This window comes from Seriola dumerili, unplaced genomic scaffold, assembly GCF_002260705.1.
Source record: "Seriola dumerili isolate Sdu_G_001 unplaced genomic scaffold, Sdu_1.0 BDQW01000393.1, whole genome shotgun sequence".
NCBI classification, from domain to species: Eukaryota; Metazoa; Chordata; class Actinopteri; order Carangiformes; family Carangidae; genus Seriola; species Seriola dumerili.
In genome coordinates, this window is record NW_019174648.1 from 1350778 (window position 1) to 1366231 (window position 15454).

At 40.4% G+C, this 15454-nt stretch overlaps 2 protein-coding genes across 2 annotated transcripts; one reads left to right on the top strand and one right to left on the bottom strand.

Annotated features, from left to right (window-relative positions):
* Positions 1–1923: 1923 nt before the first annotated feature.
* Positions 1924–10706, top strand: ankrd46 (ankyrin repeat domain 46). The gene is made up of 4 exons (XM_022761277.1): positions 1924–2010; positions 4234–4576; positions 6311–6469; positions 9247–10706. Exons 2-4 carry the CDS (start codon positions 4266–4268, stop codon positions 9461–9463), a joined length of 687 nt encoding a protein of 228 aa, XP_022616998.1. The 5' UTR covers positions 1924–2010; positions 4234–4265; the 3' UTR covers positions 9464–10706.
* A 607-nt stretch (positions 10707–11313) lies between these two features.
* LOC111233480 lies at positions 11314–12363 on the bottom strand. Its single transcript, XM_022761302.1, has 2 exons — positions 11588–12363; positions 11314–11486 (listed from the first exon to the last, which is right to left on the bottom strand). Exons 1-2 carry the CDS (start codon positions 12269–12271, stop codon positions 11328–11330), a joined length of 843 nt encoding a protein of 280 aa, XP_022617023.1. The 5' UTR covers positions 12272–12363; the 3' UTR covers positions 11314–11327.
* Positions 12364–15454: the final 3091 nt, after the last annotated feature.

The following is a 15454-nucleotide window of genomic DNA, read 5'->3' on the forward strand; positions in this document are numbered from 1 at the left end:
TAACACCAGTAACACATGACTTGAATGAGACCACCCATTCATATATATATTGCACTGATGTGAACTCATATGGGTTAGAACAATAAACAAGTCAAATAAAAAGGGGCGTATTTACTCTAGATCTCCACTTTCATAGGCTTTTCATTGTTATGTTGTGACCAAACTAGTGTTTTTTTGTTTTTTTTATCACAGTAAACCCTTTATTCACATTAAATTTGCAACAGGAAACCAAACACACACTCTGATAGATTGTTAATTATTGCTGTATATAGTGCTTCCTGTATTTCCCAGCAAATTATGTTAGAGCAAAGGTCTATAATGCTGTTAGCTCCTTATTTTATTTTCATTTTTTTTCAGTCTCTGTGTCTTTTCACTGTCCTCGGATGATAAATAGGAAGAAATTACTAATTTTCTTGTTTCTTTCCATTGAATTTGGTTTTGCATTGTAGATTGAAAGTCTCACATCAGTCTACTCTCCTCTTGCGGTATTATCCCTGGACAGTGAAGGCTACTGCGTGACTTGTAACCACTATGACCACTGCGTCTAGCACATAGCTCTGTCTCTCTGCTGGTAGCCCTGATTTTATTCCTATGTCACATTTTACGTTTTGTTTTATTTTCCTCTTTTTTTGTCTGCATTTGTTGTTTTGTAATCTAGATTTGTAATTATTTTACTTATACTATCCCCTGGTTTTATTTACTGAGATGGGAGGGAATGGGAAGATAATGATGTGTACATTAAATATTATGGACAAAAAATGCCTTTAGGATGTTTTTATATGGAAAGTATATTCAAAGCTGATGATTTAACAGACATAACAACAGATTTTATTGTCTGATTGCTCTTTACCCCATGTTAAAAGCCAAGAGATAAAGCAACTTACTGTAAGTGGCTGGAGTGACAGAAAAGAAATGCAGTTTTTCCTCAAAGAGGATCTATAACAAAAAATGGTAATAAACATGTCTGTTACTGTCGTGTGTTTCTGTGCTCACACACTTTGAAATAAAGTTTCAAAACTAACAGAGAAATGCAGAATTATTATTTGTACGTCTCAGCCCTGTGTGGGGAACATCATGAAGATTTACTTGAGGAAATAAATAAGGTAAAATCAGTATTTTCAAGTGTTTGTAATGTTTGTTTTTATGTGTAACCTCCACTGAGGAGGTTTTGTTGTGCTTTAGTCAGTGTATAGATAATGTTTGGGATCATATTGCTGTGTGTCTGGCAAATCCAAATTAAAAAACATTAACACCTTTTAGTTTATTTTCATCGCCTTGTTATACGACCAAGCAGCTGTCATTATTGTCTTTATTACTGGGCTCTAGAGGGAAATAGATGCATGTCACCTTTAATATTTAATATCACTAATCTTGCTAGCCTTACTGAGAATAATACAGTTTCATACATGATGCACAACCGCTGACTTAAATCAAAAAAGATATTTTATTCTTTGATGCTAAATTCATATTTCACGAAAGGATTAGAAAGTTTAGAATTTGACTTTCTCAACAAAAATGATTAGAAACTTCATCATAATCCTCTGTTAATAAATCAAGATTAGTATTTCTGTCAAGTCAAAATTATGAAATAAGTCAACATTTACTATTAAAGTAAATTTATAAGTCAAAATAATTTGAAAAAACAACCTTTTGACACCATTAGTATGTTAATTTCTCACATTTCATCCCCTTTTTTTCTGCATGTAATAACTATAATATACAGGGACCAAGACCATAGACAAAGATTAGTAATAGTGTTAGCTTATTTAGTGGGTTTAAGATTATTTTTGGAGTTTGTTGTTATTTGTTTGGGCTTTTTCACACGGTAGGTGGAGGTAGACTTACAGAGCATTATACTCCCGAACGGTAGATGGCGACAATTCCCTTTCTTTTTAAACGTTGCTCTGAAGAAACAGAAGAAGCTAGCACAACAACAACACTGCTAGTAACGTTAGCTCGAAGGAAAGCGAAGTGTGTTTTTTTTCTTCTAAATTTGGAACATATAAACAGGTGGGTACCGTAACAGACAGCCAACAATGGGTCTAAATTAACATTTAATCAACGTGTGTGTGTTGCTAAAGTTGTTAAATCACGTATTAATCAGTTTCACCTGTGTGGAAAACCTTATCTTGCAAGCTAGCATTAGCTCCGCTAGCTTCTTAGCCTTTATCCTTATCGCCTGAAATATAATGTTTTATTTTGGCACAATCTGTTGATGTCGTCGTCGGGTAAGTGCAGGTAAATGTTTAATCATGATTTGCTGCCGTGTTCATGTTAGCAAGTGTGTTAATGCTGTAGGTAGCCGCTGCGGCTAATGATAGCTAACTACTGCTCGTTATTTTTTTTGCACAAATATACACATTTACACGATTATAACGTGAAGTAAGTAGCTTGAAACGAGTTTGCAACTTTGTCTGGAAATAAAGTTGGAGGTGTTCGGGTTTTGCCTGCAGGGTTCAGACGCTTAAAGTTGTGTAATGTTTGCTGTGAATAATGTAACATGTTCAGGTGAAAGTAGTTAGTGGTGTCTTTCTGATATATGCAAATAGTAGAAATTAGAAATTCTAATGGTAGAAATTGTTTTGTGAAATGTGAAACACCATATACAGTATGTCATTGTCATTTGCGGGGTAAATAATGGTGGCAACATGCACAGTTAAGTCTAAATGATACTAGGATTAAAAGAGTGCACAGACCAAGAAGGGTGATTTTAAGTTTGTTATCGTACAGGTGCAACTAGTAATCGATTATTCGATCGATTATTTACTCATCAGCTTCTCAAATGTCTGGATTTTACAATATCCTTTGTGTTATATTTAACTGAACATGTTTGGACTTTGGACTCTATTGAAATGAGCCGTTTTTAATGGGCCCTTTACACTATTTAATGACGTTTTATCATTTTATCAGTCCATTAATTTTAATAGGGCTTCAACAACAGATTATTTTTTACTATCAGTTACTTAGTGCGTTGTTTTCTTGATTAATGTGTTGATCATTTTGTCTATAAAATTTCATAAAATAGACAAAATGATTGTCAGATTGCTAATTTCCAAAGCCCAAGATGGTTTATTCAAATATAATAATTAACAGCAGTTTTACTACAATTTTTAGGAATACTTTTTGCCTCTTGATTTAATGGAGGTCCTCTGTCCTTACTGTGTCATGAAAACCAATGCAAACAAATGCATTATGTGTATGTAAATAAATGTATTTTGGGCAACTGGTGGAAAGTTTTTTTATTCATATTTTAGTGTACTTTTGGCCTGAGGTAATTTTGTATGGTTTAGGGCTGTAACAAAGGATTGGTTTCATTAATGATTAATCTTCATGTTATTTCCTTGATTAACTGATAGGTATTTAAAATGTCATTAAATAATGAAGAATGTATGTCACAGTGTCTTACAAACTAAAACCTTCTGTGTCTTAATCTTGAATATCATTCCAGTTGTATATTATATATCTTACTCTAATTCACTGTCAATACATATGCAGCTTATATAAATATACTCACTGTAGAATCTTGTCATGATCTGCTTTTCTATTCAGATTTATTTTAGTTTCTTGGAGCCTTTAGGAAAAGTGGGAATCAGCTTTAGCCTTGACTTCCTCTTTCTACCAAAATGTATATTAATATGACAGAGGCTCATATCGCAGGTTACAATGCTGTTTTAAACTACCACTTGGCCACTTAGACTTGACTACAATCGACCATGATTGGTTCTTGTTATTTTTCTGTTGATTCTGTTTATCTTTGTGCAGTTACAGACAATACTAAACACTTTATAGTTTTTTAGTTGTATTGCCTCATATCCTCTAAAACCCATGATTACAGTGTCTGTGCTGATGTAAATTTGTAATAACCAACAACAGCCACTAGAGGGTGCACATTGTCCATTTACCTCCACTTGTTGTCTCAGCAGAGATGCTGGTTATTAATCTGCCAATTACTCTCTTGATTAGACAGTTTGTTGTTTGGTTTATGAATTATCAGTAAATGCTAAAAAGATAAATTAAAAAAGAGCAATCACAGTTTCCCAGAGCTCAAGGGAATGTCTTGTCTTTTTTTGTCTCATCAATTGCCCGAAAGCTGAAAAATATTCAGTGTGGAAGGAAATAAAACAGGAAATGCTCACATTGTCTACTAATCTTTCCTCATAAAAAACCTCTCGGTCTTGTCATATGTTCATGACACTGAATCTCATCTCTTTTCCTCTTTGTCCCTCTTTGCAGGTACGCTGGAATTTTCTGACACCCACTCGGACATGTCCTATGTCTTCATCAACGACTCGTCGCAGACCAACGTGCCTCTGCTGCAGGCCTGCATCGATGGAGACCTGCCCTTCGCCAAGAGGCTCCTCGAGACGGGATGCGACCCCAACATCCGCGACAACCGGGGCCGCACGGGCCTGCACTTAGCCGCAGCCCGAGGTAACGTGGACATATGCCGCCTGCTGCACAAGTTCGGGGCCGATCTGTTGGCGACGGATTATCAAGGAAATACTGCGCTGCATCTGTGTGGGCATGTGGATACTATACAGTTCCTGGTGTCCAACGGGCTGAAGATTGATATCTGGTAAGAGACGTAATGATATCCGTTTAAGATTAAACTTATATGGTTGTTTTTGGGTTTTACCATTCAGTCTTTGCAGTTATATGTTCTCCTTCTATTTATTTAATCTCGTGTTGGCGGCCCTGCCCACAATCATATTCATTTGCATATATTTACCACAGTACAGTGCAGTTGTGGTATTGGCTGTGCATTTGCAAGGTGGTTAATAATGATAAAACATTTTGGCACCACTTTACAATGAAACTACCTTTACAAATGATTTATAAATGCGTTATAATTAGGTTTTATTAGGTTGTTGACGCTTTATTAATCATAAACCAAGTTTTAACACATTTTTTCATACATTGATGCAGGCTCACTATTTGGCAAGATCAAGTTAATGCTAATTACTCATTAATCCTACAATGACATTACTACCATACAGGTAAAAGGGAGCCTTGCTAACTAAGACTGTTTATCGATTATGAATCTAGTTGCTACTCTATTGACTAATCAATGCAGCTCTAATAAAACCCATTCTAAATCTCGACTGCAGCTATTCACACCACATGAAGCTGCATTTTCAAATATCCCTGGTTATTCTGGAGAAGAACTTATGCAGTACATCCATGTGTGAAGCTACTGGGAGACTTTGAAAGCACTTAAGTGGATGTTGGAGAAAGTCATATTTTCCTGGGACTGACAGAGTTATCTGACTCTATACATAGTTTAATGAGCTGAGGTGGTTATTGTTTGCCCACTGAACCAAATCTGATATTACATCGCTATGCAAAGCTTTGGTTTATTCCCCCGAGGGTGCAGAGTAAGTGTGCATAACGACCTCAAGCAGCCCATGACGCTGCATAAACACCAGTTTCACAGTCTGTAAATGTGTGTGTGGGAGGACATTTAAAGATGGGTGCTGTTGTATTGTGATGCTGTGAGACATCCCTTCCTGTTTATGTAAACCAAACAAAGGACAATCTTGGTGATTTTGTGGAATCTTATATGAGCAGTCAGACAGGTGAGCTGAATGTCTGCCACGCTGCCTTCTCCAGGGAGTTGCCTGTCCACAGAGGGTCGTCACTAAGCAACCGCAGTAGGGCTGTCGCATGTTACCATGACAAACAGGAATTTCAGGAATTTCTTCACCCCAGCACATGGCAAAAGTATTTCATTTAACCCACTTGGGACCACACCCAGGGCCTTTTCTATTCTCACCTTGATGTCCCTGTGTCACCCCTCGCTCACTGGATAAGGCTGCGTATGTGAAATCTTACACAAACATGGCTCAACTTGGTGCTGGAGGTGTTGTATTTATGTACATTATGTTGAGACCTGTTTTCTTAGCAAACATGTCCAGCTCAGGGTGGGTAATAACACTGCTATCTTTATTTAAAACACATCAGTAAATCTGTCACCATTAAAGACATGACTAATCTAAACTATTGGCCAACTGCTAGCACCTCAGTTGAGCTTCCTTTGATCCAACCTACACCAACGTAACAGCAACGTAACAGCGAGCCTCATTAAAGGAAAGCCTCCACTTTAGTTACAGCAGCAGAGGAGAGGGAAGACGAGAAGGACGTGTGTAAATGTGAGGTGGCAGGTTGTCAACTTGGCCGCTGAAATTACAGATATAAAATGTGGTTTCCTTTGACCACATTCACTTGAATAGACGTGTCAAATACAGTGACTAATGTTTCCGTACCTCAGCAGTCTAACAGTGCCGTGTCTGTTGCTTGTCCTGCATGACAGTAACCACAATGGGTCGACTCCCCTGGTGCTGGCGAAGAGACGCGGCGTCAACAAGGACGCCATCCGTCTGCTGGAGGGACTGGAGGAGCAGGAAGTGAAGGGCTTCAACAGAGGACCCCACTCCAAACTGGAGACCATGCAGATGGCCGACAGCGAGAGGTAAGCACGGATGAAAAGACTGAGGTATAGGGTTGGGCATCGTTTGGATTTTAACGATTCCGATTCTCAATATCGATTCCTGTTCTAAACAATTCTCGATTCCGATTCTTTGAGGCGCAGGAGAGAAAAAAAACAAGAGAATTTTCTCGTTTGAAAAAGCCTTTACACTGGCCATTTTTATTTATTCACATTGTCAGTTGACTTGACACAGTTTAATTTGGTTGCTGTACTCTAACTAGGGTATTCTATTAGAACGTATTACTGTAACTGTAAAACTGAATTCTGCTGAAATAACACTACAAGTTGGCAGCAGTCTTAAAAGCAAAGAGCTTTTAAGACCCCCATGTCATCTTCTTAATGGTTCCAGAACCGGTTCTCTGTGCCAAACCCTACTGAGGTATGTTGGGCTGGATGTGTGTGTGTGTGTGTGTGTGTGTGGGGGGGGGGGGGCTGATATCTTTTTTTCAGCTGCCTGCCCTTTGTTTGTTTTTGTGTGAGGGCAGTGATCAGCTTCATCCCGCTCCGTCTGCCACTTCTGAAACCGGTTCCTCGCTGCAACACTCTCTCTCTTCCTTTTGCTTCATGTATTTGAATTTGAAGCGGAAGTGGAAGTGTTTTCATGAGTCAGTGGTTAGAATGTGGTTATATGAACTTTCAGGCGATGATGTTCGAGTAGGTGTTCAGAAAATCTACATCAAGAGCTGGCACCAGATGCAAAGTCCAGATGTGTCATTTGTGTTTAAAGAATAGGTTCATGTTTTTCTAAATCTATTTTAATTAATTAACAGACTTGTTGGTCTCTGTGGTTGTCCGTCTTGTCCGTACCTTCTGTGAAGACGTCCCTTTCTAAAGCATTCCTGCTGTAACTAAATAACTGATGTATTTGGGAGCAGCGCAAAAAACAAGTTGTCAACACAGCACTGACATATCATCACCTTGTTGCCATGCTAAACTTGTCAGCAAACAGTTATGTACTTACACATCCAGCAGTTACGGGGCGAGATTATGATTCATTTGGAGTCATGTTTCTGGTCTAATTAGGGCATTGATACACCAGCTATATTGGTTAGCGAGGCTAAGGTGAATAAGATGCATACTCATTTGAATAATAAGCTTCATTAACCCTCAGCTGTTTGACTTTGCACTGTCACAAGTGACTCATGGATTACTCTGGGTTCACGACCTGTGGTTTTGATGTCAGTGGTAGACTGAGATAGATGTTCGGAAGTGGGAGTGTTTCTGTGTGACAGAAAAAAGACTTTTAGTTTCCAGATTAATAAACCTGGTATAATACACCAGAGTGCGTTTTCATGATTCAGATAAATGAACAGAACTTGATTATCCCAGCAGCTCTCTACCCCATGTTTGCTTTCTGAGCCTCAGTAAAAAGTATTTGCAACATGAAAAAGGTGATATGGATATTTTGTGTTTTGGGTGGTAATCCTGCTCTCAGTTTGGTAATACCTTCAGTGTTTTGGGACGTACAAACAGGTGGTGTAATGTCACTAATGCTACAACTTGAGCACCAATTATTTTACCCTTCAGATGTAAATTGGCACCATTAAAAGTGGTGAATTAGCCATCAGCTGTTCCTGTTTGCAGTGGATATACAGACAACGATCACCCTTTATGTGTGACTTCTTTTGATTGATATCAGAGATAATGACCAGAAAGTGAAACACAAAACTATAAATGTCTGATTTTAGATTTGAGTTGTGACTCAGAAAAGGAGTAATGATCTTTGTCACAGGTCGCTGTAGTCCTGACTCACAATGAGAAAATGTGATATGTGTTTTGTTGCTTAAATCCTTCGACAGCGAAGTACACTGGTGAGATTTGTCACTGCGCAAACAGCTGCTGACGCCCGTGAGTCCAACTGTGCTATCACCTTGTTTATGTTGTACTTAAGCTGGCAGAAAAACGAAAGAAGAGGAAGTGTCAGAGGAAGTGTCATAGTGCTGGTTTCATTTCCACAAATATCCAGCGGGGATGATTGACAGATGTGTAATGTCAATTATTTCAAGACACTGGTTTCTCAGGGGAGGACGCTGCTTTTTAACTCCTTTGCAAAGGTAAACGGGCCGGGGTGGATGTGGAGAGTTGACATTGTTAATTGAAGTAAGTTAACCTTGGGAAAAATCTTTAATGTCAGTAACATTAGTAATTTGCAAGCTTGAAGTTCACCAGGCATTTAAGTTATGCTGCTCGTGTTGTTTCACAAGACTTTTCATGGGACTGTATTCATAATTAATATTGAAGCCAAATCCATGAGAGGATGGGAAATAAGTGAGAGGAAGAACAGGGAAGAGACAGGCCACATGTTTTCATTAGGTTATGATCTGATGTGTGCGGATATAAGCCTATTAAATTATTAAATAAAATGAACAGAAACTTGGGTTTTATTCATAATTGACAGTGTTTATTATCACGACATGTTTGTTAGTTTTTATATAATACAATGCAAGTTTCTGTAAATACTTGAAAATGAAACATAATGTTGCATTATACAAAATAATTTCCATTTTTATTAGATAATTGTTTAAGCACACAAAATCAAAGTGAGGTGGTGTGAAAGAATGTGAACCACAACGTGCAGTTGTGTTATTCATCAAATATATTCTGTATTCATTTCTTTTCATCATTTTTGTGTGTTTTGTTAAATTACCACACCCCTGCCGCCTGTCACCTGTTTTTGTTCTGAGTTTACTCTACTGTTAAATATAGGCCAAATTAACAAGTGTCCCCCCCCCCCACCCCCACCCCCGTGTCTGTCCCAGTGCGATGGAGAGCCACTCCTTACTCAACCCCAACCTGCAGAGCAGTGAGGGCGTCCTGTCCAGCTTCAGGACGACCTGGCAGGAGTTTGTGGAGGACCTGGGCTTCTGGAGGGTGCTGCTGCTGCTTGTGGTGATCGCCCTCCTCTCCCTGGGCATCGCCTACTACGTCAGCGGGGTCCTGCCTTTCTCCACCAGCCAGCTGGAGCTGGTGCACTGAGGGAAGGGCAGGGACGAGGGTAGTGACGAACAAGCATGGGGTAGGCAGGTAGTAAAAGATAATGAAGTGAAGTTTTGCTTTCGGCTGTGTTTGTACACGACAGAAACTCTGATTTTTGTTCATTTGCAGCCCAGATCTTTTTTTTGTCTAAAAAGGGGAACATCATATTGTATTGTTAGTAACGTGTTTTTTTAAAAAGCAGTGATCCAAAAGTCACTTTCAATTTAAAAAAAAAAGCTACTTAAACAAGCAACTTGCAAGTTTAAGAGGTTGTGAGATGATTAACAGAAAGAGCCAGGACCAAGACTGAGAACACATGTTGGTCTTGTTATAATATTGTGTGACACCTCCCCTTTAAAAGTCACATTGCACAGTTTAATTTCCTTTTGAAAAAGTAGAGAAAAGTGAGAGGGTTTGGTTCCACTTTTTCAATTAAAAAAAACAAAACTTGCGATACTAAGCTTGAGATGTACGTAACATTTCTGTCTTTTACTTTGACGATTTAATAGAAAGATCCAGGCAGTAGCTTCTTCTGACTCGTAACCCACAGCAACTCTGTGAAACGTGTCCCCGACAGTTCACCCTGCTTTTGAAAATGTATTGACTCACAGCGAGAGGATATGATGCTTGTTTTCAGTCATACAATGACATTTCCTTGTTTCCTTTCCCTGTTACAAACTGTATATTGCCAATGTTTTCTATCTTTTATTTTGATAGTTTTCTTGTTTGTCCAATCTCTCAGTTGTGTTATTTATCAAATATATTCTCCATTAATGACCTTTCATATTGTATGTTTTGTTACAGTACTGCACCCTCCCCTCGCTGTCTCTAAAACTCTTATCATTGAATGAATATCTAATTCTGCCTGGAAGCAGTCTGGATGTGATAGGTGACGGCTGATTCACTGACTCTGTGCAGGAACGCTCTGTCGTCTGCTCCATACAGACCAGAGAAGCACCTTGACTGTGTGCCTTTTGAGAGAAAGCTTCATGTCTCACAACAGTTCATTGACATTCCTGCCTGAAGCACGCAGCCTTGTTGTAAACATCACAGAGGCACAATACTTATGATTATGGCAGCAGATTAACGGTTATTACTCGTTTTGTTGTATATTCATTAATGTCCTTGGAAAACCATGTAGATTTTATTTGTTGTAGCTTTTCCACTCTTGATTTTCTGTGAACAGTAACCTTTAAATGCTAATTTAATGTGGGAAATAAATAAAATCATGTGTATGAATGATTCTAATCTCCATTTAACGTCACTTGTTCAGTTCAGTAGCCCACTTCACTTGAGCCCTCAGTGTAATACCGTGAACTAGAGTTACCGCCTGGCAGTTGTATGCCTCCGCCACTCAGACTCCTTTCAGGTCACATGGCTGTTTATCCGGTTCCCTCAAGGTGTTACTGAGATCTCTCACACTCAGTGTTCCCTTCCAGTTTCTCGGTGCGTCGGCGTGGGTTTACTCCACGTGTCCCGGTTTCCTCCCACACTTTTCAATTTGTAACAATCGCACAGCAACTGTTTCTGTTATTATTGTGGTTCCCCCATCATTATTTTTCTGGTTTATATATTTTCATATTTGATTTAATTATCTTCCTTCATTTTTAGGTGCACAGTAGAAATACTGTGTGCGCGGGCTCTTTACCATAACGATAATCATAATATTTCAAGAAAGAAAGTCATTACATGAGAATAAAGTTCTAATTTTACGAGAAAAAATGGTATGAGAATAATATAATTTTAAAAAGAAAAGTATGAAGTAAGTGAAAAAATGATCTTTTTCTCAAAGTTTTATATTTTAATTCTTATTGTAATAAACTTATTATTAATAAATTAACATTAACATTGTACAATGTTCAGTTTAGAGCTCTTGGCCAGGGTCCCCAGGGGGTCTATAAACGACCCTGGACCTGACTCTGTTAATGTAGCAAATAAAGCCAAAGGCCACACACAGGAGGACCAGGACCACCACAGAAGCGCCTGCTGCGACTTCGCAGCTCGTCCATCCCGTCGCTGTGAGCTAAAGAGGGAGAGGACAAGAAGGAAAATAGAGGCATTCAGGGTTTCATTCAGACTCTAACAACTGTCACACTCTGTGGTGTGGATCTGATCCGGACTTACCTCGTTCACAGTCAGTCTCGTAGCTGCAGGAGTCCCCCTCTCTTTCTGTCCACCAACCTGGACATAGCAGCGGTAATCACCTCCATCCTCCGACCGAACCTGCCGGACAATCACCGAGAAGTCTCCACGTTCCAGGGCTTTAGCCAGTAGAGACACTCTCCCCTCAAACCCGGCTTCAGGTTTGATTTCACCGGAGGGGAAATTAGTCCCAAACACACGTTTCCCGTCTTTCTCCCACCACGCACTCTCCACCTTTTTATTTGTTTTTGTGAGGTAGTGACACTGCAGCATGACCGTTTGTCCCTCAGCAGCCTGCACTACATGGAAAGGTACAACATGTAATTCGGTCGGTGTCTCATCGCACTCACTGCCGGGTAGCTCATACAGCCCGCTGTCCATGATGTTCGTGTTCATCAAGGTGACCGTGTCGCCCTCATCCACCCTGTCTTCGTAGCCCGGCCCCGGGCTCCACGCGCCGTCCTGATAACGTGCCACCGTCCGATTGCTGTTATCGCAGCTCCGGTGAATCAGTTCAGCGTTTTCTTTGCTGCAGTTTCTAGTTGCTGGAAACGTAACGCTGTCTCCCAGAAGAACCTCGATAAGATCTGCAGACACAGCGGAGAGGAGGAGGGAGAACACAAGCCACAGGCAAAGCCTCGCTGTCTTCCTCAGTAGAAAGTCCATCGTGTGTGAAGCGCTTCAACAAACTCAGACGGTCGGAGTGGTTGGGCGTCTGCTCTCTCTCTCCCTCCCTTTCTCTCTCTCTCCCTTTCTCTCTCTCTCCCTTTCTCTCTCTCTTCCCTCCCTCTCTGCTTTTCTTTTATGACGGTGAACAGAGTAAAGACAGGCGTGCCCGTGTTTCTGCCGAGTTCCCCTTGTGTTTGGTCGTCTATGAAAATGAAGCTGGAGAATGAGTAAAATAAACAACGCCAAGAGAGAATGAGTGTGTGACAAAGTAAAAAATACTGTGTAAAACAGATTAAAATCATCTCAAACTTCAGGCACCCTCTAAAAACAATAGGCCTATTTAATGATTCAGACTCAGATCAATTTTCTTCAATTTCTCATAAAATATAATATATTTTATTTCTGTTAATTCCCCTCTAAAACACGGAACCCAAAATTACCACTTTATTTAGAATTACGACTTTTTTCTTTAAATATTATGATGATCATGATATAATTCTCAAGATTACAACTTTATTCCCGTAATTTCATTCTTTTTAACCCTCAAAGTTTCCTAATACTCCGTCATACAATAACAAGTAAAAGGCCAATAAGAACTTTATCAAACCACGTTCAACAAGCAACAAACAGGAAAGAGAGAAACTGTTGTGTTTTGTCTGAAGTCTCTCTGTGTATTTTACAGGTGATTAAGCAAACAGTGAACTGTGATGAAAAACTGTGCGCGTGCGCGTGTGCTCTGAGCTCGGATGATGTTCCACTCTTCTCTCTCCTCTTTCTCCTGCTGTTCTTACTCAGTTTTTTCTGCTGTTTATTGTGAAAATGAAGATGTATATGAAACAGCAGGTGATGAAAGAGTTGTAGATTAAATTAATCTATCAAAAACAAATCGATATCAAGTTTTTCTCATAATCCTTGTGTCATAATGTTACATTTTGTGTGCAGAGGTCAGACAGTAATTTCCGCCCCTTTACTTCCTGAAAAAATCACAAACACTGAGTCACAATTGATTTTTAAGTATTTATTACTGTTGAATATTTACACACACACCGGCTCTTCGTGTTGGTTTAGGCTCCCATTCCTCTGAGGACCAAGAGGACTCTGGTTAAGAAGTCCCATCTGCAAATCTGTCGCAGGTTTTTCATCGGTAGTCTCAGATGAGGCATTTGATCTGCATGTGCTGTTCAAGCACCAACCAACCCAAATACCTAAAGGGCCCATAATCACTGACGTCACCGAGACTGTTATTAAAATAATGCTCCAAGGTACCAGTCCTTTTTCCTCAGTGCTGTTCTGTGTGGGGTACGGAGGAGGGGGGGGGGGGCGCAAAGAGGAAACAGAAATTCATTTCAAGTAAGCCACCATGGGACTCTAGTTTTACACAGGGGCAGACTGGGGATGGTTGTTATATTTCTGTCTGTATCAATCTATAAATAGCAATACACCTCATATGCTACTATTTTGTAAATGTTTGTATTTATTATTTATCTTTCTAAGTATTTCTGTTTCATGTCAGTATATAGAGAACACAGGCCACACTCACAGCTGCAGATACCGACCTGCGGCTGCAGACAGTGTTTTCTCACACTGACTCTCACAACAGCAGGATTTTCCATCTCTCTGTTCCCGCTCTCATATCCTACGAAGCAGGAGTAGAGGCGTCCGTCCTCAGGGCCGGTGCGCATCACTGTCAGCGACAGGTTCCCGTGTGACCGCCACTCTGATGACAGAGACACCCGTCCCTCTGATCCAGTCCCGTATGTGGTGTATGTGGTGTTCCCGGAGGAGACGTTCATCTGTAACACCAGCTCTGCGTCTCTCTGCCACCGTATAAACTTCACTGGTTCACCATTAGTGAAGGAATGACACGGGAGAGTGACTGCTTCCCCCGCACACATAAAAACCTCGGTGACTGGAACAACCTTCACCGGCTTTGTAGTGACAACGCTGCCGCCGCACGTGAACTCATACTGGCCCATATCATTGAAGTTGACGTGTTTCAGGAGGACACCCGCCGATGAGCAGTTTTCAATCCGACCCTTGTAACTTTCCGCCGGGCGCCAGACGCCGTCAACGCGCCGTGCCACCACCACGGGTCGGTCATCTTTCAGCCGGCGATCCAGCTTCAGCTCCCCGTCTGAGCAGTTTTTATCCGGCTGTAACTCCACGGAGTTTCCCAGAGGAACGAATTCTCCAAATGTGCGCACGGCGGTGAGGAGAAGGACGAAGAAGACAGAGCACATGTGTGACTGAGCCATGCTCCGGCCAGGAAGTGCGACCAGCCGAGGCCCCGGAGGCGTTGGTCTCACACACCTCAGCTACGCCCTGATGCTGATGGCACCGCATATTTTATCAGCTGATAAACAGCGACATGTGGTGGACATGCTGCTGCAAACACATGCACTTTGCTTTTAATGATTAAGAACTTTATATAAACTTACTTCGAAATTATAACCACATTGTATGAACGTCTTTTTCTTTGTGTGTGTGTGTGTGTGTGTGTGTGTGTGTGTGTGTGTGTGTCTTTCTCCTGCTGTTCTTACTCAGTTTTATCTGCTGTTTATTGTGAAAATGAAGATGTATATGAAACAGCAGGTGATGAAAGAGTTGTAGATGAAACTACCAGACAGTAAACAGTTAGTGTTAGCATTAAAATGCTGCTGACATGTTCATCAAATACATCACATTGATCTCATCGTCCCTCTGAACTGTCCTCACTCACTGTTGGAGTCAAACTGACACATTGTGACTTCTGAAGTCAGTGAAGCTCTAAATTACATTTTTTAACAGGAAATGTCAGTAGAACAAAATTCATAAACATCATTGATGGAGAAACAAGGTGAGATTATCTCATGTTTAAACAACAGTTCACCTCAAAAACCTCCAAGGTTTGTTAGTTTCACCTGTGAGAGCCTGGACAAGTTTAATTTCAGGCAAAGAAATAGAAAAGAAGGAAGTGAATGAAAGAATATCACGTGGGGAGAGACTCTTCCCCTGAGTGAGACCTCTCCTCCCTGAACAGCAAAGATTCAGATGATTCAGTTACAGTCGTGCTGCCTTCACGGTCCTCCCTGAGCCGTGCTGCCTTCACGGTCCTCCCTGAGCTGAGGCAGAGCTTCTCTTTCTATATCACACATTTACAGGTGAAACACACACACAACCAGGTTTCTCTCTCTCTCTCTC